The sequence below is a fragment of the Artemia franciscana genome, chromosome 19 (assembly GCF_032884065.1).
Source record: "Artemia franciscana chromosome 19, ASM3288406v1, whole genome shotgun sequence".
Taxonomy (NCBI): Eukaryota; Metazoa; Arthropoda; class Branchiopoda; order Anostraca; family Artemiidae; genus Artemia; species Artemia franciscana.
Window position 1 is genome coordinate 35908415 of NC_088881.1, and position 27532 is coordinate 35935946.

At 29.5% G+C, this 27532-nt stretch overlaps 1 protein-coding gene across 8 annotated transcripts in view; it reads right to left on the reverse strand.

Moving 5' to 3' along the window:
• Positions 1-412: 412 nt before the first annotated feature.
• LOC136039618 (uncharacterized) overlaps positions 413-27532 on the reverse strand; it is a 45016-nt gene continuing 17896 nt past the window's right edge. For 2 of the 8 annotated variants that reach the window (XM_065723508.1, XM_065723506.1), the window contains exons 2-6: positions 14105-14286; positions 7244-7375; positions 3459-3644; positions 2339-2457; positions 413-610 (exon numbers count right to left, since the gene is read on the reverse strand). In XM_065723508.1, coding sequence (XP_065579580.1) covers positions 455-610; positions 2339-2457; positions 3459-3579 — 396 coding nt within the window. In that variant the 5' untranslated portion in view covers positions 3580-3644; positions 7244-7375; positions 14105-14286 and the 3' untranslated portion in view covers positions 413-454. The other 6 variants (XM_065723507.1, XM_065723509.1, XM_065723511.1 and 3 more) reach the window with 6 other exon arrangements.

Genomic DNA, 27532 nt, shown 5'->3' on the forward strand with positions numbered 1-27532 from the left:
TCTCGAATAATTGTTAAGTTTTAATTATTCAGTCAATTATCATTTTTCTCAAGCTCAAATCACAAACTATTTTTAAATGAACACTACCAATTTTTATTTTCTGATAATATTATCATCTATTTTATGTTACCCGATTCTTATTGGAAATTCTACACGAAAGTTTCTGCGCTCCTAGGTAGCCGTGTCCGAGTTATTAAATATTACAACTATTTAATTGTTCCTTGTTCCAACTTCTTTTATACACTTCGTGAATAGTTTGTCTGGCTTTAAATGTAATAATTTGTCGGACAATAATGTATTATTTTGTTACGATCTCCAATTTATTCATACTTAACGTCTACCTAGAAAGAATAAGTAATATTCTATCGTAATGAAACGCTCAAAAATTAAGTAATAATCTTTTACCTATAAGTCAGATCAAAATCTATATATATATATACAACTTTTTTTCCATTTATAAAATAATATCAAAATGTTTTCTCAGAAATCTTTTTGCCTTCTCTAGAGAATTGTATTTATTTGCAGACAGAAACAATTTCTCCTTTATTTTCAAATTTTCTTCTTCATTGTTTTGCTGGAGTAGCTCCGGATGTTTCAGCAGGTCAATCATCTAGAAAAAGAACATATATTGAGTCTCACTAGCTCAAAGTCGATACAAATCTCAATATACATTTATAGATAGTCTCGTTAGTTAAACGAGCAATATTGAATTTACACTCAGTGTCTTGACACATGTCTAATATATAAAAGCATTAATTAACTATAAAACCCTAGTAATTATTATTTTGGAACAATAAGACCAACCGACCCAGGGGGAACCTTTGTATTTAGGTAATTTACCTGCTCTTCAAATTTGCGTATCCAAAGATTTTTATAACATTTAATTTTGAGATTTGTTGAACACATTTTTCCAAAACTTGTACTTTATATTGAAATTAATTTATGATTATCCAATACGATTTAAAAATAGATTACATACAAAATACATTTCCCTGCTATTTAATAAAATACTCTGTAACAGTAATTAACAATCAATTCTAGCACTTCCATAGTATATCTCTATTTGTTTGTCATATCATTTTTTACTATATCATGGATGTCAAAATTTGAAAAACTCATTTTTATTACGGGATTCATTCATTCACCTATATGTTCAGTACTATCGAGTTTCACAAAATTAACACAAATTAACAAGCCGCAAAAATTCCATAATGTCAGCATTGTTAGTGGGGGAATAACAATTAACTGTTCATTCTCAAAACAAACTGTATGAACAATTTTTTAAAAATTTCATCAGTAAATAATTAACTTTTTAATACTTAATTTCGGTCAATTCATTGTTTACAAAAATCTTCCTCTATATAATTGCCAAATGAAATAAAATAGTGGGGAACTAAAAAAAATTACTACAGGAAAGTACAAAAGTAATAAATTAAATGGCAATGTTAATAAAGGTTTATCTCATTTTTTTAATTATTATTTTTTAGCATATTTAAATAACATACAACAAATCTAAATTAAATAATTAAACAAACATAAATAACATACATATGTAAGGTGAAATATGTACCACTATTAGATTTGAATAGCACAATAGTCACAGACAAAAATTATTAAAGCAGCAATACACCTAGACATTGGTTTTGATAAATTTAGTAATTTTTTTTTTTAAACTAGAAAATTTAGGTATAAAATATTATAATATGAATACAGCGTATGTAATTTCTTAATTTACTTATAATATAATTCAATCAAAATTAACAAATCTCATTCACTTTTACGAATAAATAATTCTGTAACTTTGGAATTAATTGTTTTATTCAGGGCTCCTAAGGAGAAACAATAAATAGCTATTGACATACCTATTGCAGTTTATAAATTTTGAAGTATTGGATAAATCAAATTAGAACAATTATTTTCCGTTAGATAATTTATCCACACATCTATATTATATCCGTTTCATTCCTTTCGCTGGATTTTCAAATAACTGGCATTAAATATTTTTCGCTATATATTTATAAGTCTCAAGAGACTTCATCTGTAAAAATATGTTAATAATTGGCAATTATTCCTCCTCTGAATGTTTTTAAGTCATGTTGATTTTCAGTACTGGCTGACTGCGTTGGCTTTGCAACTTGATGCCTTTAACGAGGTCGAGCTCGAGATGCCGTTTTACGTCTGATTTCAAAGACAAACCTCCAACACAGGATCAAGCTTATTTGAATTAATTTTCTTATAAAACATCAATTAAACACTTTTTAATAATCATTACAATAGAAATGTCCATTGAGAATTGAATTTAAATTTATCAAATAAAATTAATCATGAATGCACTCACCCATTCTGCCTTGTGCGCCCTCTGCTGAATCATCGACCTTATGTTTAGTTTCTTTAAAACTTTGCTCCGATACTCAGCAAAACCTCTCCTGAGCCACTCCTCTTCATTCAATTTCAATGCTGCAAAATGAATTAAGTTGTTATTTATGTACTAAATAAATGATCTTTTTTTAAATATTAAGAAAATACAAATAGGTAACACAAGTAATCTAAAAATTTAAATAGGAATTAGAATTTTCATTACACTGAAAATCAGTTTAGGGAGGTCTAAAAGCAAATAAAATTTAACTATTCTGTCCTGTATCATTAGCGTCCATCCCATCTCTAAACTGAGGGGAGTATTGGCAACCTCAGCTGAATACTGAGTGATTTTATGTCATTTTTAAATCAAATAAAAGAGAGTACTATTATGAGTCTTTTAGAGACATAATTTGTTTTAGAACTCGTTCATTGCTAAAGTATACATATTATTAAATTATTAGACTTCAATTAAAATATTTTTTATTTTATTATCTGTTTTTGTAAATTGTTCCAAAACTTTCGATTTATTACACTTATAGATTGTAAAAAAAATCCAAACAATATATTTATTTCCTGACCATTATTTGTAAATCAACAGGTATTTTATTTTATGTTTAAAATTTTATATTAAAATATATAATTTTTTTAATTCTTTATCGGAACTTCTATTTTATTACCATGAATACATTTAATATTTATTAGAAGGGGTCATACAAAAAGAAAATCGATGACTATAGAAAGAGTCGCTTCCGGGATCAAGAGAACTATTAGAGACATAACTAAACTAGCACAAATTACTACCCCAAGATTTGTGGTAATACATTTTTAAAGTCATATGTTGTTCTATAAACAAGTGAGTGTGCATTATAAAAGCATTTTGGTCGTAATGATACCTTATAACAATACAATAAGAAATAAACAATTTTTTCCCAAAATGTCATCAAATAAATGGGGAATTTATTTAAATGTTAACTTTATTTCAGTAGTAAACACACTCACTTATTTAGAGACAACTATTTCAAATAAGAATAATTTAGATACAAATGTAAAGAAGAAGAGTGTGCTTGTAATTAGGATAAGCAAATGATCTTTGTACTTACATTCTTCGCTGTCATTAATTGAGCTGTACACATTGTGTGCAGAACGAACAGCGTCCTCTTTCTGGAGGAACATCCTCCAGCTTTCGCTGTCGTGCTTTATCTGGGCATAAATTTTGCTCATTTTCAAATGCCCCTCTAATACCTCTTTATTATTTTTTTTTTGAGATAAATTTTCACAGCTCCAACCTAAAAATAAAAACTACAAATAAGTTTATTCATATATATATACTTATATATATATATATATGTATATATATATATATATATATATATATACTTATATATATATTATATATATATATATATATATATATATAAAAGAAAGGTTGGATACAATAATTTTTACTGTTTTACTGGATATCAATGTTAAATCGTGATAAATTTCATAATTATATAACAACCATTAATTTTTTATTTTAATATCAATTTAAAAAATCAGAATTGAGAATAACAAGTTTTAACATGTTTATATGAAATCATAAACATACATTTAGATAATATAGTTTCAAGAATTTACTGTTAAATTTGTACGCGTTTAACAATACAAAATTCTATTACATAAATAACATTAGATACTGTATTAGATCACTTGCAAAAAATAATTGGAAACATTGTCAAAATTCGAATTGAAATATAAGTATTACGACATCACTTTTTGAAAATGCAAACAAATTTATTTACTACACATAAAATTTATGCTAAAAAAAAAATTTCTGGAAAGAATACTTCAGTCTTGACTATATTTAAAGGCATAATAATTATTTGCATTAACAAACCCTTGTATGGAAACAATTGTCTAAAATAGGAAATCAACATCTATAATTCGGCCTGTCCGAGAACGTTAATAAATCCCGGTCATGTCCCACATTTGCTTCTAAACTCAAGCAATGAATTATTGTTGCTGCGGATCATTGAAAAACATAAATTCAATAACATATAACAATGGTTATTTCTACAATGAGGGGGCAACCCATATTTGTATTCATTGCCGAGATTCTATTCCAAAACCTTTTTAGCGTCTATATTCATTATTATGATACATAATTTTTGGGGGTATTTATATTATACAGCGCCGACATACCATTCTTCATCCAATTAGAACCTGTTTCTCTCATGCTCAATCCTAATTGAATATATTAAATTGAACGATTTTTCCTTTCCCACTTTATAAACAAACTTGGGAAATAGACTGGGTCTGAATCATTAATGTATTACGTAAAATTAATGTGCATATTAACAATAATGAATTGTTCAGTAACTTCACACTGTCCGAATACCGTACCCCTCCCCCTAATTGCAAATATCTAGCCAATTGCAAATATTCTAATTTGCAAATATCTAGCCAAAATTATATATCTCCAATTAAGTCTGTCACTTCTCTTTGTCTGATCTCTCGCTTACTAATAGAAACTAATTCATAGAAATATATTTATATAAAGAAAGAAAATATAACCCTTCGAAACTTGTCACAGGAATTTATTTTAATAATTGTCGTACATTCGTTTATTATTATTATTTTATCTGCATTTTAACTTCGTTAAAAAACTATGCAAAGTCAAATAAATATAAATACTAATAATTAAAAATATTTACATTTTAATCATATGTCAATTTATTGAAATAACTTCATTAGATATATTGCTTAATTTTCTTTATTTTTCTACAGTCAATTATATCTTTTACTACACTCTATAATTTTTTCACATATGACTAATTAGGCATCAATTGCCATAAAAAAATAAAACCTATTTATTGCAAACTGTGTTTTTATATGTTTTTCACTATTTTGATTTAATTTATCAAATTTTGTACTAATTTAATAGAATTTGCCTCTGAGTACTGACAATTTATTTCAGTCGATACTTTCTCTAATTTTCATAGTGACATCGTTCTTTGCCATTGTCTCTATTTCATTCATTACTTCATTTGCATCGTCCATTTTTACAAATTTCATTACTTTTTCGTATAGGTGATGACAAAATTCCATTTTGTTCATCTAGAATATATCATTAGCATAGATTAAAAAGTAGGTTTGGTAAATTCACAAGATTTATAATTTAAAATACTGTAACCAGAATTAATGAATATTAATTCATATCATATATTAAAATAAAAACACTCGGATAATTATATTATGAACAGAACAAGTATAAATATTAACGGAAAGATATTTAATGCTAATTAGAGCGATGAGTGTGTTATTTCAGGTACAGTTAACATAGCTCCAAATGGGTACCGTGATGAATAATTAACGGGGAGGGGCAGAAGCTGTCTGATTATTTACTACCAACCACAGTTTTGACTTTCAGCCACTCTTTTCTTTCTCATCGTCCATAGTCTACTTATAATATTCAATGCAATCAATTTTTTACATACTAACATCACATTCTGTCCATTTTTGGAATTTGACAATCTTAAACATTAACAAACAATACGATAAGTTACAGCGACCTTATATTATTAGAGAGAAATATTGGATATGTAGCGCCAATGCTTCTCGCGTTTTCAAATACACAATACAATTGCCCCAATAATAACCTATGTAAGTCATTGACATATCATGTTTCATTTTTATTAAAACTAAAATTGAATCGCTAAATAAATCTCTATTTTCTTTGTTTTTAGTGATAATGTTTGGCTGAAATACTGAAACAATACGAAGGTAATATGTTAACAGACCTATTCAACATGTTTACAATATCATCTTGAAAACAAATAATTTATTCATTCCCAAATCTATGGCAAAATTATTTTAAGTGAAGCAAATGTTTTCTAGAATAAAAAAATTGGTCCATTTGAAACATTATACAAAAAAATTGGGAATTATCGATTACATATTTTCAAATTATAAATTTCAATTCTATAATAAAAAGAGAAAAGACCAGTACAACAACACAAAAAAAAAAAAAGAAAACACAAGGAGAAAAAGAAGACTATTTTCCTACATTAGTGATTAATATAGATCAGCACTTGAATGAGGCCTTAACCATACTCATCCATACAATCACACAGGTCAAACAGCATAGCCATACACAATCCACCATAAAGAATAATCCACGGACAGGCAGTCGTGTCGTCAGTAAGTGGTAGTCGTAATTTACCAAACATAAAAAAAAAATAAAAAAAAGAGAAGATACAAATAATTCATAGGCAACAACCCAACACAAGGGCTCATTAGGAGAATACACACTTGCCTATAGGGTTTCGGCACTTTAAAAGCGGCACTTAATTTCAAATTAGATATTAAATTCAACCACTTAATAAATCTATATTATTTTTTTGGTTGTTATAATGTTTGAGTGAGTAACTTAATCATTATGAAGGTAATATGCTACCAAATCAGAATAATATAATTAAAATTAACACTTGCTAATGAATGATTCATCCTTTTGCAAGTCAATAATAAAATAATTTGGTGAAACGCATTTTATTACAAGAAAAAATAACTACAGATTTGGCATATTGCGTACGAACATTTTTTTTTAATTATAGCAATTGAATAGTTCAAAACTAAAATTTGAACTTTCTATGATAACGCAACACTTAATTCAACAATTTCTTTTGAAAACTAATAAATTTCTTTTCCAATTTCTTACTGCTTCAAGGAGGAATGTTTTCGTAGGGATTAATAATATGTATTAATAATTACGCTAATACATATCATTCTTAAATTAAATTTTTCTGAATATGTATTTAACTTTTTAAATAGTAATATAACTCTTTTCAAAATCAAATTCTAAACATTCGGAACTACAACATTTTTAGAACAACATTTTAATGTTTACCTTTTTCTCTTCCAATTCCCCAAAACTATTGGCTTGGGACAAGGCCAAAATCTCCTCATCAACTATACTTCTTTGGCCAGATGGTAGAAGATCGTCCATTACTAATAGGTTCATGTCCTCGTTGGAAGTATCCTATAAATTATAATAAGTTGATTTGCTATTTTAAGGTTACAACAATCCTTCTAGAAAATGCTTAATCATGCCTTTTGTCCTATAGGAATTCTACTAAGGGGGGAAGGGTCTCCAGTTATTTTTTTTGAAATAATAAATTTTAATTTTATAAAATTATTCTCAATTAGAATGTGATACCCATTCTAGTAGCTCGCAAAATCATGGGATACTTACTATAGGTTTTGGATTTGGGAGTTACTATACTCGTATTATTAAACAATTTTACTTTTCCGACATAATATTAACCATTATACAAATATAACCATTAAATGTTAAATAAACTAGGTCAAAGTCCCGACCCCATTCCAAAAAGTGACGTTATTAAACAATTTTTACTTAATCAAACAGTTCGTGGTAACGAACTGTAGCTGTCAGATTTTGCATGCAGTCCAGCTATACCTTTCCCATAACTCCCCTAAGGTGTAATATATAACTTATTTTTTATTTTCTTTGTATTCGCGCATTGCGTCTTTCTTACAAATTTACCTGTTAATTGATTCAACTGTGATGAAACAAAGATTAAACATTATTTACGTGTCTCAAAGTTTATTGACAATATATAAAATGATCAATATATATATTATATAATTTGATTTTAAACATAATTGAATAATACATATGATTTATAGGACAAAATCAAACATTGAACGGCCAATCGTATGATTTGAGGCCAAGAATAAACCAACGTAGTATTAAATTTTACTTGGGGTACCTTAAATAAATAGAAGATATAAACACTGCTAAATCAGTTCATAAACTGAATCCATTTGATATAAGTATATTAGGTGTTAAATATCATTTCCTATTCATTAAAGACAAATTTATCTTATTTTATTTAGGGAGGAGAAGGGGTTTGTCCAGTTAGATAATGTACAACTGTAAGATTATAAAGAAAATTTCTAGATATTTACGTATGAGACCAAAAGCAACCCAGAATTCGAATCTGCGAACAACAGGTTTCTCTCTCTATACTAGGTACAGTTCAATTGTCTGAGGGACATGAACTATGAGGTAGGTATATTTATATTAAATAGTTAATGTGTAAAGTTAGTATTTTGATTTTTTTTTTTTGTAGTTTCCATTACTTCTTACTACAATTTATATTTCCATCATATTTCATTATATTTCTTTGTGATTTACCTTTACTCACTTTTAGAATGTGTTTGGTGCAATGCGTGTCAGCCGCTAAATACATTGAAAATACATTACCATTAAATTTACGATATCCATTTTTCTTTTAATTTTCCCCCGAAAAGCACTATCTAAAACTATCAACGCCTATTCTTGAAATGAGTTGGATATGGCTGAGGGCGAAGATTTTTTCTTTTATTCAATTGAGAATTGCTCAAATTCTGCATTACATTTACATACAAGTTTCTACCTCTTTCGCTTTCTGTTACTATGCCTTTCAAAATTAATTTATGTTTTCATCATATTTTTATATATATTTTCCCATTATTATTTCTTTACTTCTTGAATGTGTTTCGTGTAATACGTCTATGACACTCAATAAATTGAAAATACATTACCATTGAATTGAAAGTAGCCATTTTTTTTACCCGAAGAGCACTAACTTTACTTATTAACGTCTAGTCTTGAAATGAGTTGGATATGGCTGAGGGCAAAGATATATCCTTTCGTTCATTCATTCAATTGAAAATTGTTCAATTTAGGCACTACGAGTACATATAACAAATTTCTACCTCTATCGTGTTCTGTTACTATGCATTGCAAAATTAATTCTGCAAGTACTACGCTTCAGTTACATGATAGAATCTTTCATTAGAGAAAAATCCTGTGGGAAAATGAAATTTTCCTCGGAGTGGGAGATGTGCTTAACAACATTATTTAAAAAACGATCAGTTGTTTCATAAAAATATAGTTTTTTCTTAACTTTACCTAAGGAGTAACATTAAAACTTAATACAAAAAGTTAATAATTCGTATTAAAAGGGCTGCTTCTCATCAATAGCTCGCTTATACGCTATTTTTTTTTTTAAAGATAGCCATTTTATTATTGTAATAGGTCAATTAGTTATATTTAGGACTTGATAATCTTTCGTCAAAATGCAAAATCATACGTCAGGTCCTGCAGGAATTCGACTTGGGAGTTGGGTTTACGTAGGGGGGGGGGGGAACTTTCTATGAGGGAATTTTGTACAAGGGAAGAGAATTTCCATGAAGGGGGGGGGGCTATTTTCTAACAATGTTTTATAAAAAAAAGAGAAAAAAAAATTTTCAGCTGAAAGTCATGGGCAGTATTAAAACTTAGATGAACATAAAAGATTACGTATAAAAGGGGGTTTGTCTCCTCCACACTACCCTGCTCTTTACGCTAAAGTATTTTTTGGTTGTTTAGACTAGTTTTCCTGCGCCCTTTGTGATTCAGGGGTCATTCTTAAACATTTGGTACAAAATTCAAGCTTTACTGTAAAGAGAGAAATATTTACAAAGGGGCTAACCTCGTCATATACGTAATAAACATATACACATATAGAAGTTTGTTACATAAATTAAATCGTAATTTACGTAATTTTATTACTTACAATTAATAATTAATTATTCATGAATTAATTATTGTGTCATTAATTAATTAGTATTTCTACCTCTTTCGCTTTCTGTTACTATGCCTTTCAAAATTAATTCTGCAAATACTGCGCACTTCAGTTATGTGAGAAAGTCTTTCCGTACAGAAATTTCCTGTGGGAAAATGAAATTATCGTCGGAGGGGAAGATGGATTTCACAACATTATTATTCAACGATCAGCTATTTCTTAAATACATATGTTTTTTTTCTTTAAGCAAGGTGTAACATTACAAATTAATACGTAAATAAAAAAATACGTATTTAAGGGGCCTGCCCCTCGTCAATAGCTCGCTCTTACTCTATTTTTTGACATTTTAAAGGAGATTACTTTATTATTGGAATAGGTTAATTAATTACTTTTAGGACATGGTGGTCGTTCTTAAAAAAGCCAAATTTTGCGTCAGGACCTCCACCGACATTGGAGGCCAACTTGGCCTCCTCCTCCATCCCTTTCTTATCAAAATCGTCCGATCAAAGCTATGAGAAAGCCATTTAGCAAAAAACAAAAAACAATAATTCAAATTCAAGTAAGGAGTGACATTAAAACAAAGCGGGCAGAAATTATTCCGTGTATGAAAGGGGCTGTTCCGTCTTCGACGCCCCACTCTGTACACTAAATATTTTTTAGTGCTATAAAAATTAGAGTTGTGAGAAAGAGTTTAACCTTAGCACAAAGAGACCGGCGTCGCGGAGGGAACAGCCCCATTTATATACGGAACAAACAATAACATAAAACATAATTAACGGGTGTCAAAACTCATTGACAATATATACAATGAGCTACATATGTATTATATATTTTTTAACTATAAATAATTAAAAAACTATATGCATATATTATTGAAAGATAAATTCTAAAATTGAAATGGCAATCGTAGGATTTGAAGCGAGGGATAAGGCAACGAAGTATTAACTTCTACTTTGGTACCTTAAATAAACGGAAAATATGAAGAATGCTACAACAGTTCATAAACTACTTTAATTTTTTTTTTAAATTAAGGTTTTTACTGTGATAACAGATAAATTTACAATTTTTGGGGGGAACGAGTGGGTGGGGGGGGGTTGCCAGTTAAAAAACGTACGCTTGTAACATTATACAGAAAATTTCAAGTTTTTACTTACTATGAAAAGCTCATTAGATATTTACGTATTAGACCGTGCGATAACATATGATTACTTTTCTGTATTAGGTACAGTTTACGTCTCAAAGACATGAATAACAAGGTGATATATTTTAATTAAATAGCTTATGTACAGAGTTTGTATTCTGATTCGGTTTTTGGTTGTAGTTTCCATTATTTTCTTACTATAATTTTTGTTTTCATCATATTTTTATATATATTTTCCAGATTATTATTTATTCACTTCTTGAATGTGTTTAGTGTAATACGTCTATGACACTCAATAAATTGAAAATACATTACCATTGAATTGAAGGTAGCCATTTTTTTTTACCCAAAGAGCAATATCTTTACTTATTAACGTCTAGTCTTGAAATGAGTTGGATATGGCTGAGGGCAAAGATATTTCCTTTCGTTCATTCATTCAATTGAAAATTGTTCAATTTATGCACTAAGAGTACATATAACAAATTTCTACCTCAAACGCGTTCTGTTACTATGCATTGCAAAATTAATTCTGCAAATACTACACACTTCATTTACGTGAACGAATCTTTCATTAGAGAAATATCCTGTGGGAAAATGAAATTTTTCTCGGAGTGGGAGATGGGTTTAACAACATTATTTAAAAAACGGTCAATTGTTTCATAAAAATATAGTATTTTCTTAACTTTACATAAGGAGTAACATTAAAACTTAATTCAAACGTTTAATAATACGTATTAAAAGGGCTGCCTCTCATCAATAGCTCGCTTATACGCTATTTTTTTATTTTTTTATTTAAATATAGCCATTTTATTATTGGAATAGGTCAATTAGTTATATTTAGGACTTGATACTCTTTCTTCAAAATGCAAAATCATACGTCAGGTCCTGCAGGAATTCGACTTGGGGATTGTGTTTACGTTGGGGGATCTTTCTATGGGGGAATTTTGTACGAGGGAAGAGAATTTCCATGAAGGGGGGGAGGCGTATTTTCTTGCAATATTTTCTTAAAAAAATGAGAAAAAAAATTTTTAGCTGAAAGTCATGGGCAGTATTAAAACTTAGATGAACATAAAAGATTACGTATAAAAGGGGCTTTGTCTCCTCCAAACTACCTTGCTCTTTGCGCTAAAATATTTTTTTGTTGTTTAGACTAGTTTTTCTGCGTCCTTTGTGATTCAAGGATCATTCTTAAACATTTTGGTACAAAATTCAAGCTTTAGTGTAAAGAGAGAAATATTTACAACCGCGTCATATACGTAAATACACATATAGAAGTTTGTTACATAAGTTAATTCGTAATTTACGTATAATTATTACTAACAATTAATAATTAATTATTCGTGAATTAATTATTGTGGAGAGACAAAATAAAACATGCATTAATTCAAAAACGTTCAGAAATTAAATAAAAAAAAAAATTAAACGGAAAGTAAGGAGCGACATTAAAACTTAAAGCGAACAAAATTATTCCGTAAATGAAAGAGGTTGTCCCCTGCGCAACTCCTCACTCATTACACTAAAGTATTTTTTTTAATTTAAAAAGTACAGCTGGAAAATAATAACATGCATTACTTCAAAAACGTTCAGAAATTAAATAAAAAAAACAAGTTTTTTAAACTGAAAGTAAGGAGCGACAGTAAAACTTAAAACGAACAGAAATTACTTCGTATATACAAAGAGGCTGCTTCCTCATCAACGCCCCGCTCTTTACGCTAAAGTTTTTTTTACTGTTTTAAAAAGAAAGATTGAGAGAAAGAGTCAAACTTTAGCGTAAAGAGTGAGGCGTTGATGAGGAAGCAGCCTCTTTGTATATACGAAGTAATTTCTGTTCGTTTTAAGTTTTACTGTCGCTCCTTACTTGCAGTTTAAAAAACTTGTTTTTTTTATTTAATTATTATAAGAGTCTATTTTTAAGAAGCTTTTACTAGATAAGAGGAAAGATTTCTTGATAACAGTTTTAAAATTATCTAACACTACATTAAGTGATAAATTAGTATACATTGTCGCAAAATCGAAAGACTCAATTCTTTAATCTAAAACCATTGTTAAAGAATCTATCACCTGCAGTGAATTATTAACACTCCAATATGGATTAAAATTCGAAAATTTTTTTAATACCTGAACAATAGGTTTTAAGTTTACTTATAATTTCCTTTAAAATTAACGAGAGGTCAGTACCAGCAATGCGGGTTGGACATTTAGCTGCTCCAGAAATAAACCGTGGTTTAGGGGGATTCTTATGAAATTTTACAGTCCAATATAGGAAAGGGCACTTTTTATCATTGCATTTATTTTAATATTAAAATTTTTAAAAGTATTTCTTCAGTCTTTTCAATTAAATTCTCATCCTCTACCTCTTAACAGAAGTCCGTGGGATAAAATGATCTTGGCAAAGAAAACAACGACTCTTACACTTACTAACTTTAAAAAAATCACTCTGAGTTCCGAGGCTAATATTTGTGTTTTGTTGCATTAAAAATTATTGAAAATAGATCTAAAACAAACCAACATCCAAATCAAAATCCAACAATCAAAGTCCAAAAAACATGCCAAGGTCAATAGGTCAATAAATACATAATAAAAAAGTTATTTCATGAAAACATGAAATTTGCATAAGTGCCATCTCACCAATAATTAACAAAATCAGGTTAAAACCTGGACCAGGGTAAAGGTCTGTTGGGGAGAAAACTAAAAAAAAATTTCTCCACCAGCACTGGATCCAACCTGGAATAATATAACGAAAAGACAAATCATCAACGCAACAGCATAAACACATTAAAAAAAAGGAACAGAAAAAAAGAAAGGAGATAGAAGGAGAAAGGGAAAACTGTTTTCCTAAATTAGTGATTAATATAGACCAGCACTTGAATGAGGCCTTAACCCTACTCATCCATACAACCACATAGGTCAAACAGTATAGCCATACACAATCAACCATAAAGAATAATCCATGGACAGGCAGTCATGTCGTCAATAAGTATAAGTCATCATTTACCAAACAATAGAAACAATAAAGACAAATAATTCAGAGGCAACAACTCAGCACAAGTGCTCATCAGGAGAATACACTTTCCTATAGGGTTTCGGCACTTTAAATTCTCTACCCAGTCAAGTGTTGCGCCTAACACTGATTATCCATGGCATCCCCGTGTCAGGTATCACTCCCAAAATACATGCCTATAAAAAAAACAGCAAATTTAGAACAACCAAGTAACACCAAAACAAACTTATCCTGTTAATATATTCCTCTTTTTAGCAACAATAGGTAAACTAAATGTGATAAATTCTACCAAATCACAAATATTAACACTTTGCAAAAAACCTGAATGAACTAAACAATTATAGAATTCATCTTTACCATGTGGCTATTTTTAAAAAAATCCGCTCTATTAGAAACACAATTCAAAATAAATGGCGCTGCATCATCTTTTCGTGAACCTCCGAAATTAACCAAAAATTTCCTTAAGTATTTCCAAAAAGTTCTTTTGGTATTTATTTAAAAGTTCGTTTTAATAAAAACAAATTTTTTAAATTGCCAAGTTAATTTATTTGCAGAAAAACCTCTTAATATCAATTTTTGGCTTAAGATTTTACATCTATTTTTAAAATTTTTTAAAATCACTTCAAAATCAAAATCATCCGTTTTATTATACATTTTAAAACTTAATTTATTATTATCAGAAACATTAATATTTAAATCTATGAAATGATCTTCATGACCAGCGCCATGACTAGGTTCAAGAGTAAGCTCTGACGGATATATATTTTTAGAAATATCAATGAAATTCTTACAATTTAAGACCAAAATATCATCCAAATATCTTTTATTATTTGACAAAACATGTTTTAAATTATTTGGATTATTCTTATCCATCATATATTTATATTCTAGTTTACTTAAAAACAAGTCAGCTATAAATGGGCTGCCCCCCCCCCATGGGAATTCCCACGATTTGCTTGTACAAATCACCACCAAATCTTATATAAGTATTGTATAAAACAAATTCTAATAACTCAAAAATCATATCCAAGCTGTAACATCTCAAGTTAACTGTAGTCTTAAAGCAATTTGTCCTTATAGCTTTTTTATTATAAGTGTCCATTTTTAAGAACCTTTTACTAGATAAGAGGAAAGATTTCTCAATAACAGTTTTTAAATTATCTAACACTACATTAAGTGATAAATTAGTATACACTGTCGCAAAATCGAAAGACTCAATTCTTTTAGCTGAAACCATTGTTAAAGAATCTATCACCTGCAGTGAATTATAAACACTCCAATATGGATTAAAGTTCGAAAATTTTTTAATACCAGAACAATAGGTTTTAAGTTTATTTATAATTTCCTTTAAAATTAACGAGATGTCAGTAGCAGCAATGCGGGTTGGACAATTAGCTGCTCCAGCAATAAACTGTGGTTTAGGGGGATTCTTATGAAATTTTACAGTCCAATATAGGAAAGGGAACTTTTTATCATTGTCATTTATTTTAATATTAAAATTTTTAAAAAGTATTTCTTCAGTCTTTTCAATTAAATTCTCATCCTCTAAATTTACCTTTTCATAAACTTTAGTTGTGCATAACTCCCTTTTTAAGATATCACAATACAGCTTCTGACAAATTATAGCAAAATTATTATTAGCTTTATCCACTGGCACAATTACAAATTCATTCTGTAGATTAGCAATTGCTTGTTTAATCTTAGTATTATAAAATAATGATTTTGTATTAATATTTTTTAAGTTAGAATATATTTTATTTCGTATTCCACAAATAATTAAATTCTTCCAACTTTGAAAACTCTCTTTATTTTATTCTCTTTCTTACACCACTTATCAATAAATATATCAAAATCATTTTCCAAGCCATCAAGAACACTCGATGGTTTCAGATGATGAGGAAGACGGAAATTAGCCCCTTTATTCATTATAATTTGAAGATCATCATGCTTTATTATTGACAAGTCCCCTGTTATAACATGTTTGTAAGTTGGATTTACAAATGGGCCAAGTTGCTTACAGTTACAAACCGGTTTCCAATTTATATCACTATCTAATCTTTGAAGTATTAAATTATAATTAAAAATAATTTGCCCAATAGTTTTTGAAAATTTATAAGTGAAAACTGGACTATCATTATAAATCAAATACTAGGTTGGGCCTGTTTCACATCCCGCTGATTTAAAATTTCCGGTAAATTAATATCTTCAATCTGCTTACAAGTAAAATTAATAGGTAAATAGAATCTGTTATCCTTATTACCAATCTTATCAAACTTTTTCTTTTTTGAAATAAATTTCGTTTTAGTTAAAATGCAAATTGTATCACATATTACTTTAAAATTATATTCAAGAGCTGTATTATTCTTAACAATCCAGAAAAGATTGATTAAATTCCTCTTGCATAAATTATTTAGACATTTTATTACAGAAATCATACCCCTAGATTCAAGTAGCTGGCATAGATCTATAGAAAGCATATGTAAATCTAATTAATTTTTTCTATTATTTTTCCTATGTCCTCTCGATCGTTTTTTATATTTAGTAGGACAAGTAAATAAGGATGGTCCATAAAACCATCAATACATTTAACAACAACCTGAGACATGTCACCATATTTTGCTACACGATCATTTAGCCCAAAAGGATAAGCTGTACCAAGAGTATGGATCCAGAAATCCTCCTGTTTAGGTAGTCTATTATTCTTATTTTCTTTATTTAAATTTTCTAACTCTAAGTTTTCTAAAATTGTGACAGTTATATCTGATATGGAACATGTACCATTATTACAATGTTGAACTAGATCGTTATTAGTTTTTTCATTATTAACTGTTGTCTTGTGTCCAGAAAATCTTTTATATATATTATTAGTTGTTTCCCCCACATATTGTATTCAGCATTTATTACATTCTAATAGGTAAATTACATCAATTGTTCTACAATTAACATTACCACGTAACTTGCATGCACAATTTTTATTATACACTGTACTCTTAACAGAAGTCCGTGGGATAAAATGATCTTGGCAAAGAAAACAACGACTCTTACACTTACTAACTTTCAAAAAATCATTCCGAGGCTAATATTTGTGTTTCGATTTTATTGAATTTATATATATATATATATATAATATATATATATATATATATATATATATATATATATATATATATATATATATATATATATATATATATATATATATATATATATATATATATATATATATATATATATGTTGATTCTTTCAATCCATCTTAAGCTAATGTAGTTTCTTTTATTAAATTTAAAATTTTAATAATTTTATTTCCAGCTATCAAACCTATTATTGTATAATCGTAAACACATATATTTGTATCATCATTTACTTCATCCATATATTCTATTGTTTTTTCTTTTTCAATGCGAAACAATGACTGTATAATTATTTTTCTAGTAGATGCTATTAATCAGTAAAATGATGTGTTCAACAAAGGTATATTAAACCCTTGAGCTGTTTAGTAGATAAAATACATTTTTTTTTCTTTAAGTACTAATAAAACATTCTCTGTACACGTCTATACACTTCCCAATAACCCTTACTATAGAAGATAATGGATCTAATAATAAGATATGGAATTCTAAATAGTTCAACTCTGTCTACCAAGACTAATATCCGGCCTTGTGTTATCATTTTTTATATATAAATTAAAAGCAAATGTAGTAATTAAAAAGTTTCGTTTACTATCGTAACAAAATGCATTTGATAAATGAACACTCATAAGTAAATACATATTATTTTTTTATTACGATCTGGTGAAGCTCTTACTTTAGTCTTAGCTTCATGTCTTGATTCTGATATCATAATCTTAATATCATTCTCATTAACAATTTCAATAAGTTTATCAATTTTTTTAAATATTTTGTAATTTGTTCCTACATTTTTATTCAATAAATCATTTTTGCATCTTTCTCAATTATCGATAATGTTGGGTACGTAATCAGCATCAACAGTGTTTATAATTCTTGGCCCATGTTCAGTAAAATTTTTAAATATACTTGTACAAAAATAAGTTAGAATATAATATAGGCGTTGAAGTTATTGCTGTAAAATAAGGAAACGTATTCTTTATTAAAAGTAACTAATACTTTTATTTTCTAATAGATTAAATGCACGTAGTTCATCTATAGCTCCATATAAATAATGATCAGATTGATATTCAAAATTTTTTCACGTAAATGTTTTTCAGGAAACAGCAAAATATCATAATTTTTTTCATAATCCAAATTTTCGATCCATCTAGACTTACTTTATAGTTTAGATTTCTTATTAAATTTAAGGATTTTTATATAGGGATTCTTGATCTCGCTATATGCATTAAACAAAAGAAAATACTTTGACATAACAAGAAGCTAATAAGATTGTCATTAAAGATTAAAATTTTCTTAACAATTCTAAACTAGCACAAATTTATTTGGTGATGGATATAGAAATAAAAAAAAATCTACATTTATCAAATCACGGCCTAATATACAACGACCTAATTATCGAATTTGACATATTCCTGCATTAAATATTTTAGTGAATAGTTTAGAAATTAAAACAAGTCTAAACTCTTTCTTTTTTAAATGCTTTAAAAATGAACATAAAAACTCATTGTTGATTTCTTTTAATTTTACGCTTTTGTTAGGTCTAGATTCTTTGAAAGTTTCAAATTCATCACTTGTATTTATCATAATTCTTTTCACTTGTGTATCGGCAGTTGCATTGGAAGGAATGTCTAAGAAGTCTTGAGCCATCCTCTGAAATATATTTCTCTCTTGTAGTCTTCTTTGTAAGTCTTCTTTTCGTAATTCTGTTGATCATGGTGAAAATGATATAGCTGAAAGGATAATTAATGGTTTCCAAATGAGACAAACTGAGAAAAAGAACGAAGTGAAAGAAAAACAAGATTAAAGTTTAAGACAATACACGAAAGCAGATTAAATAAATAATAAAACAAGTAACTAAAGACATAACTTATGAAAGTAAAGTGGATACAAACCTCGAGCTATATAGGCCTCATGAAAAGTGATTTGGTGCAACTCATACCCCTCCCCTATAATATATACCTCATCATACCTTTTAACGTTTACGTTTGGATTCGTGCTTCTTCTTCTTTTCTAATTCCTAATTCTTTTTGACGTCTACTTTCTAGGTGTTTCTTCAATTCGATCTCAAACCTTGGAGCTATTTCTTTCATTATGTGACTCCCTTGTCCTTCAATTATACCTTGGTTGAAATACTTTTCAGGATTGTGTATCAAATCGTTGTTGAATTCATATTCCGTGGATTTAAAAGACTTTAAAAGTTTTTGAATTTCCCAATTGCATCCACATTGAAAAATAAAACACCTGGCTGCATTCCTGGCATGAAGTAGATCTTTAATTCTAATATTATTAGATCTCTTTGCTTCATTGTACTCCTTTATATATAATACCATATTTCTCACGAAATCACTTAGCAATTTTTCTCTTAGGATCAAGTCAAACTAAAAACTGATTCGTTTATGAACACAAAATAGTGATAGGAAGGCAACAAGCCCACCCATTTACCCTTTTTTCCCCAAATATTTCCAATCACAGTTTTGAGATCGTCATTTTGTCAAAATATTCCAAATATCAAACAGCTATGGGACCGGATTTAATTCAACAGCCCTCGGGACAAAGGCATTAGTTTATATTAGTTGTCTATTGTTAACATATATGGTTTTTTATGGAAGGAATGGTCATATGAACCTTAGGGACGGGTCATTCGATTGGAAATCGAAGGTTGTAGTGTCCTTTTTAGGTTTAGGAAGTAATCAGAGGGTAACCACTCCTCACCCCAATTCACCCCTTTATCTCAAAACACATACAATTAAAATCTTGAAATAGCCATTTTGTTCAAAATAGTCCAAATGTCAAATAGCTATAACTCATGGGCGGATAAATCCCTTGCTATTCATGGGGCAAGGGCTGTTACTAATGCAAGTTGCCCAGTTTTAAACTATAATAATTTAGAGCAAGGAGTGATCGTAATAACTTTGAAGAGACTTATTTGATTGGAAATAGGAAGTTTTTGTGCCTTTTTCAAGAATCAAAAATTGGCGGAGGGTAACCAGCCCCTCAAAAATGACAACAGAACAAGTTCAGCATATCATATCTGAAATAAATTGAGGATTTTCTTCCTCTCAAAATATAGGGCTAATTAAAACTGCGTCTATAGTCGTCTTCTTTTCGTAATCCTGTTGATCATGGTGAAAATGATATAGCTGACAGGATAATTAATGGTTTCCAAATGAGACAAACTGAGAAAAAGAACGAAGTGAAAGCAAAACAAGATTAAAGTTTAAGACAATACACGAAAGCAGATTAAATAATAAACCCATAAAAAATACAAACAAAGTAAATAGCAATACAATACTATGAACACGAATTTGAAACACGAAAAAAAACAGTTATACAAAAAGCATGCAATTAAAATTAAACAAATAAAAAAAAACAAGTAACTAAAGACATAACTTATGAAAGTCAAGTGGATACAAACCTCGAGCTATATAGGCTTCATGAAAAGTGAATTGGTGCAACCCATACCCCTCCCCTATACCTCATCTCACCTTTTAACGTTTACGTTTGGATTCGGGCTTCTTCTTCTTCTTCTTCTCTAATTTCTAATTCTTTTTGACGTCTACTTTCTAGGTGTTTTTTTAATTCGATCTCAAACTCTGGAGCTATTTCTTTCATTATGTGAATCCCTGGTCCTTTAATTAGACCTTGGTCCAAATACTTTTCAGGATTGTGTATCAAATCGTTGTTGAATTCATATTTCATGGATTTAAAAGACTTTAAAAGTTTTTGAATTTCCCAATCGCATCCACATTGAAAAATAAAGCACCTGGCTGCATTTCTGGCATGAAGTAGCTCTTTAATTCTAATATTATTAGATGTATTTGCTTCATTATACTCCTTTATAGAAAATATAGCTCACGAAATCACTTAGAAATTTTTCTTTTAGGATCAAGTCAAACTAATAACTGATTCGTTTATGAACACACAATAGTAATAGGAAGGCAACAAGCCCACCCATTTACCCTTACTCCCCCAAATATTTCCAATCACAATTTTGAGATCGTCATTTTGTCAAAATAGTCCAAATATCAAACAGCTATGGGACCGGATTTGATATCCCCTCAGCCCTCGGGACAAGGGCATCAGTTTATACTAGTTATCTATTGTTAACATATATGGTTTTTTTTTTATGGAAGAAATGGTCATATGAAATTTAGGGATGGTTCTTTCGATTGGAAATAGAAGGTCATCACTTGTATCTATCATAATTCTTTTCACTTGTGTGTTGGCAGTTGCATTGGAAGGAATGTCTAAGAAGTCTTGAGCCATCCTCTAAAATATATTTCTCTCTTGTAGTCTTCTTTGTAGGTCTTCTTTTCGTAATTCTGTTGATCATGGTGAAAATGATGACAGGATAATTAATGGTTTCAATTAGACCTTGGTCCAAATACTTTTCAGGATTGTGTATCAAATCGTTGTTGAATTCATATTCCGTGGATTTAAAAGACTTCAAAGTTTTTGAATTTCCCAATCGCATCCACATTGAAAAATAAAACACCTGGCTGCATTCCTGGCATGAAGTAGTTCTTTATTGCATGAAGTAGCAATTTTACTCTTAGGATCAAGTCAAACAAATAACTGATTCGTTTATGAACACACAATAGTGATAGGAAGGCAACAAGCCCACCCATTTACCCTTTTTTCCCCAAATATTTCCAATCACAATTTTGAGATCGTCATTTTTTCAAAATTGTCCAAATATCAAACAGCTATGGGACCGGATTTGATATCCTCTCAGCCCTCGGGACAAGGGCATTTGTTTATACTAGTTGTCTATTGTTAACATATATGTTTTTTATGGAAAGAATAGTCATATGAACATTAGGGACGGTTCATTGGATTGGAAATAGAAGGTTGTAGTGTCCTTTTTCGGTTTAGGAAGTAATCAGAGGGTAACCACTCCTCACCCTCATTCACCTCTTTATCTCAAAACACATACAATCAAAATCTTGAAATAGCCATTTTGTTAAAAATAGTCCAAAAGTCAAATAGGTATAACTCATGGGCGGATAAATCCCTTGCTATTCATGGGGCAAGGGCTGTTACTTATGCAAGTTGCCCAGTTTTAAACTATAATGTTTTACAGCAAGGAATGATCGTAATAACTTTGAAGAGACTTATTTGATTGGAAATAGGAAGTTTTTGTGCCTTTTTCAAGAATCAAAAATAGGCGGAGGGTAACCAGCCCCTCGAAAACGGCAACAGAATAAATTCAACTCATCATATCTGAAATAAATCGAGGATTTTTTCCCTCTCAAAATATAGGGCTAATTAAAACTGCATCTATAGTAGGTCTTCTTTTCATAATTCTGTTGATCATGGTGAAAATGATATAGCTGACAGGATAATTAATGGTTTCCAAATGAGACAAACTGAGAAAAAGAACGAAGTGAAAGCAAAACAAGATTAAAGTTTAAGACAATACACGAAAGCAGATTAAATAATAAACCCATATAAAGTACAAACAAAGTAAATAGCAATACAACACTATGAATACGAAATTGAAACACAAAAAAATTAACAGTTATACAAAAAGCTTGCAATTGAAATTAAACAAATAAAAAAAAACAAGTAACTAAAGACATAACTTATGAAAGCAAAGTGGATACAAACCTCGAGCTAAATAGCTTTCATGAAAAGTGATTTGGTACAACCCATACCCCTCCCCTATAATATCTACCTCATCGTACCTTTTAACGTTTACATTTGGATTCGGGCTTCTTCTTCTTCTTCTTCTCTAATTCCTAATTCTTTTTTATGTCTACTTTCTAGGTGTTTTTTTAACTGGATCTCAAAGTCTGGAGCTATTTCTTTAATTATGCGACTCCCTGGTCCTTTAATTAGACCTTGGTCCAAATACTTTTCTGGATCGTGTATCAAATCATTGTTGAATTCCTATTCCGTGGATTTAAAAGATTTTAAAAGTTTTTGAATTTCCCAATCGCATCCACATTGAAAAATAAAACACCTGGCTGCATTCCTGGCTTGAAGTAGTTCTTTAATTCTAATATTATTAGATCTCTTTGCTTCATTGTACTCCTTTATAGATAATACCAAATTTCTCACGAAATCACTGAGGAATTTTTTTCTTAGGATCAAGTTAAATTAATAACTGATTCGTTTATGAACACACACTAGTGATAGGAAGGCAACAAGCCCACCCATTTACCCTTTTTCCCCCAAATATTTCCAATCACAATTTTGAGATCGTCATTTTGTCAAAATAGTCCAAATATCATACAGTTATGGGACCGGATTTGATATCCCCTCAGCCCTCTGGACACGGGCATTAGTTTATACTAATTGTCTATTGTTAACATATATGGTTTTTTATGGAAAGAATGGTCATAAAAAATTGAAACACAAAAAATGAACAGTTATACAAAAAGCTTGCAATTAAAATTAAACAAATAAAAAAAACAACAAGTAAATAAAGACATAACTTATGAGAGCAAAGTGGATACAAACCTAAAGATAAATAGCTTTCATGAAAAGTGAATTGGTGCAACCCATACCCCTCCCCTATAATATATACCTCATTGTACCTTTTAACGTTTACGTTTTGGATTCGGGCAAATTCTAATTATTTCGTGATGGTGGGGCAATTGCCGTAGCTTATTGGTCAAAAGCAAAACCTAGGGTAATTCTATGTAAACCAATGAATTAATTCTTGTTTAGCATCTAGACTTGACACTTCATCGAAATACGAGATTTAAGTGGATATTTGATTACGATTTAATGTGTCTACGACTTTTTGAAGTGAAATAGAAAAAATAAGGAAATCAGGGCAAGGCTCTACCGGGGGGGGGGACGATGTTTGTCTGATTCGTAAAAACGGAAAAAATGAATTAAAAAATATGCTTATTCTTAGGTTCCATTAAAAAATTCTTGTGTGATGCGGCCCTGAATGAGAGATTAGGAGTTTCTGGTGCCAGGTATTTTTTATATGTTTAGCTGTAAATCTGAAACTGTTGTTTTAAAGTGAAATTACCAGTTTTTCTCTGATGCGGATGCTTTTGTAATATAGTTGACTTGAGTTGGCTAGGCATCTTCAGGTTGATTGAAAAACATTCTTTCTAAAGAAAGAAATTAATTTCTTATACCACACTGCTTTTTCATTTACAAAAATGAAAGAAAGAAAACTGGGTTTAATTTAAAATGGGTTTACTGCCGCTGCTTTATTTAAATTAAACCTCATTTTTCCCTCTTTAATTTTTAACTATAGAAAATATTTGACTAGACTAGCTGACAGTTCGACTGACTATATGACACCCAATGTGTTGCTTTGGCGCGCAGCGCCTCAGCAACCAGTGACTGGAATCAGCTAGTCTTTTTATATAATGACTAATCATATCTGTTAAGTTTATCAATTGAAAAAATTTAGATGCTCTTAGAATTTCTTCAACATTACTAATAAATATATCTATACATTTAATATATACATACATATATATATATATATATATATATATATATATATATATATATATATATATATATATATATATATATATATATATATATATATATATATATATATATATATATATATATATATATATATATATATAAATATCTGGGTTTATATCTTCGATTTTTATTTCATTTGATTCTTTAAGATTGCTTCTAAGAATTTAAGCAAAATAATCGCATACAGAAAAATCAAAGGTTTTTTCCGCTATTTAAGAGTGTTATTAATTGAGGTACAGTTCTGAGTTGATCTGTACATAAGTCGTTTATCAGTTCTTCCTATGTACCAAAGACCATAAGAACAAGGAATTCTTTAGACACCAGAGTTATCACCTATCGGGATAGGGCCTTTTTCTTGGTAGATTTGGGAACTGATAGTTTTTTTGGGTCTAAGGTAGTAAGTTAAACCGTTATTTTTTCTTAGATTTTTGGAAATGTGGTCTGAACCCTTTTAACGTACGGGAAATGCACATTATATTAATTATATTATATTGATAATGTACATCTACATCCAATAATGGGGATATAAAAAATTGTGAGAAGTATGTTTCATATCCTATTTGTTTTCATATTTTTGGTCTTTTATTGAATTTTATTTATTTTTGTGTGGCAGGGTTTTCTCCTTAGATTTTTTGAAATGTGGTCTGTAACCCCTTTAACGTACGGGAGATGTAAATTAATGCCAGAATTGCCTCTTACTCAATTCAACTATCTGTCTTGGCTATTTCTGCAATTTGCTATGACTTGATGGCCACAACTATTCCATTGTAATTCAAAAATCAACGTGACAGTAGGAGTGAGATGTATAAAGAACATTCAGTCTATATAATAGTTGAAATTGATGCTATGAACCAACAAGAGAGAAATATGTTTCAGAGGATGCCTCAAGACTTCTTAGACATTCATTCCAATGCAACTGCCGATACACAAGTGCAAAGAATTATGATAGATACAAGTGATGAATTTGAAACTTTCAAAGAATCTAGACCTAACAAAAGCGTAAAATTAAAAGAAATCAACGATGAGTTTTTATGTGAGTTCTTACAGCATTTAAAAAAGAAAGAGTTTACGCTTGTTCTAATTTCTAAACCATTCACTACAAAATTTAATGCAGGAATATATCAAATTCGATAATTAGGTCGTTGTATATTAGGCTGTGATTTGATATTTGTAGATTTTTTTATAATTTCTATATCCATCACCAAATAAATTTGTGCTAGTTTAGAATTGTTAAGAGAATTTTAATCTTTAATGACAATCTCATTAACTTATTGATATGTCAACGTCTTCTTTTTTGTTTAATGCATATAGCGAGGTCAAGAATCCCTAAATAAAAATCCTTAAATTTAATAAAAAATCTAAACTATAAAGTAAGTCTAGATGGATCGAAAATTTGGATTATGAAAATAATTATGATATTTTGCTTTTTCCTGAAAAACATTTACGAATATCATAAATATCAATCTGATCTTCTTCTTTTCTAATTCCTAATTCTTTTTGACGTCTACTTTCTAGGTGTTTCTTCAATTCGATCTCAAACCTTGGAGCTATTTCTTTCATTATGTGACTCCCTAGTCCTTCAATTAGACCTTGGTCGAAATACTTTTCAGGATTGTGTAGCAAATCGTTGTTGAATTCATATTCCGTGGATTTAAAAGACTTTAAAAGTTTTTGAATTTCCCAATTGCATCCACATTGAAAAATAAAACACCTGGCTGCATTCCTGGCATGAAGTAGATCTTTAATTCTAATATTATTAGATCTGTTTGCTTCATTGTACTCCTTTATAGATAATACCATATTTCTCACGAAATCACTTAGCAATTTTTCTCTTAGGATCAAGTCAAACTAAAAACTGATTCGTTTATGAACACAAAATAGTGATAGGAAGGCAACAAGCCCACCCATTTACCCTTTTTTCCCCAAATATTTCCAATCACAGTTTTGAGATCGTCATTTTGTCAAAATATTCCAAATATCAAACAGCTATGGGACCGGATTTAATTCAACAGCCCTCGGGACAAAGGCATTAGTTTATATTAGTTGTCTATTGTTAACATATATGGTTTTTTATGGAAGGAATGGTCATATGAACCTTAGGGACGGGTCATTCGATTGGAAATCGAAGGTTGTAGTGTCCTTTTTAGGTTTAGGAAGTAATCAGAGGGTAACCACTCCTCACCCCAATTCACCCCTTTATCTCAAAACACATACAATTAAAATCTTGAAATAGCCATTTTGTTCAAAATAGTCCAAATGTCAAATAGCTATAACTCATGGGCGGATAAATCCCTTGCTATTCATGGGGCAAGGGCTGTTACTAATGCAAGTTGCCCAGTTTTAAACTATAATAATTTAGAGCAAGGAGTGATCGTAATAACTTTGAAGAGACTTATTTGATTGGAAATAGGAAGTTTTTGTGCCTTTTTCAAGAATCAAAAATTGGCGGAGGGTAACCAGCCCCTCAAAAATGACAACAGAACAAGTTCAGCATATCATATCTGAAATAAATTGAGGATTTTCTTCCTCTCAAAATATAGGGCTAATTAAAACTGCGTCTATAGTCGTCTTCTTTTCGTAATCCTGTTGATCATGGTGAAAATGATATAGCTGACAGGATAATTAATGGTTTCCAAATGAGACAAACTGAGAAAAAGAACGAAGTGAAAGCAAAACAAGATTAAAGTTTAAGACAATACACGAAAGCAGATTAAATAATAAACCCATAAAAAATACAAACAAAGTAAATAGCAATACAATACTATGAACACGAATTTGAAACACGAAAAAAAACAGTTATACAAAAAGCATGCAATTAAAATTAAA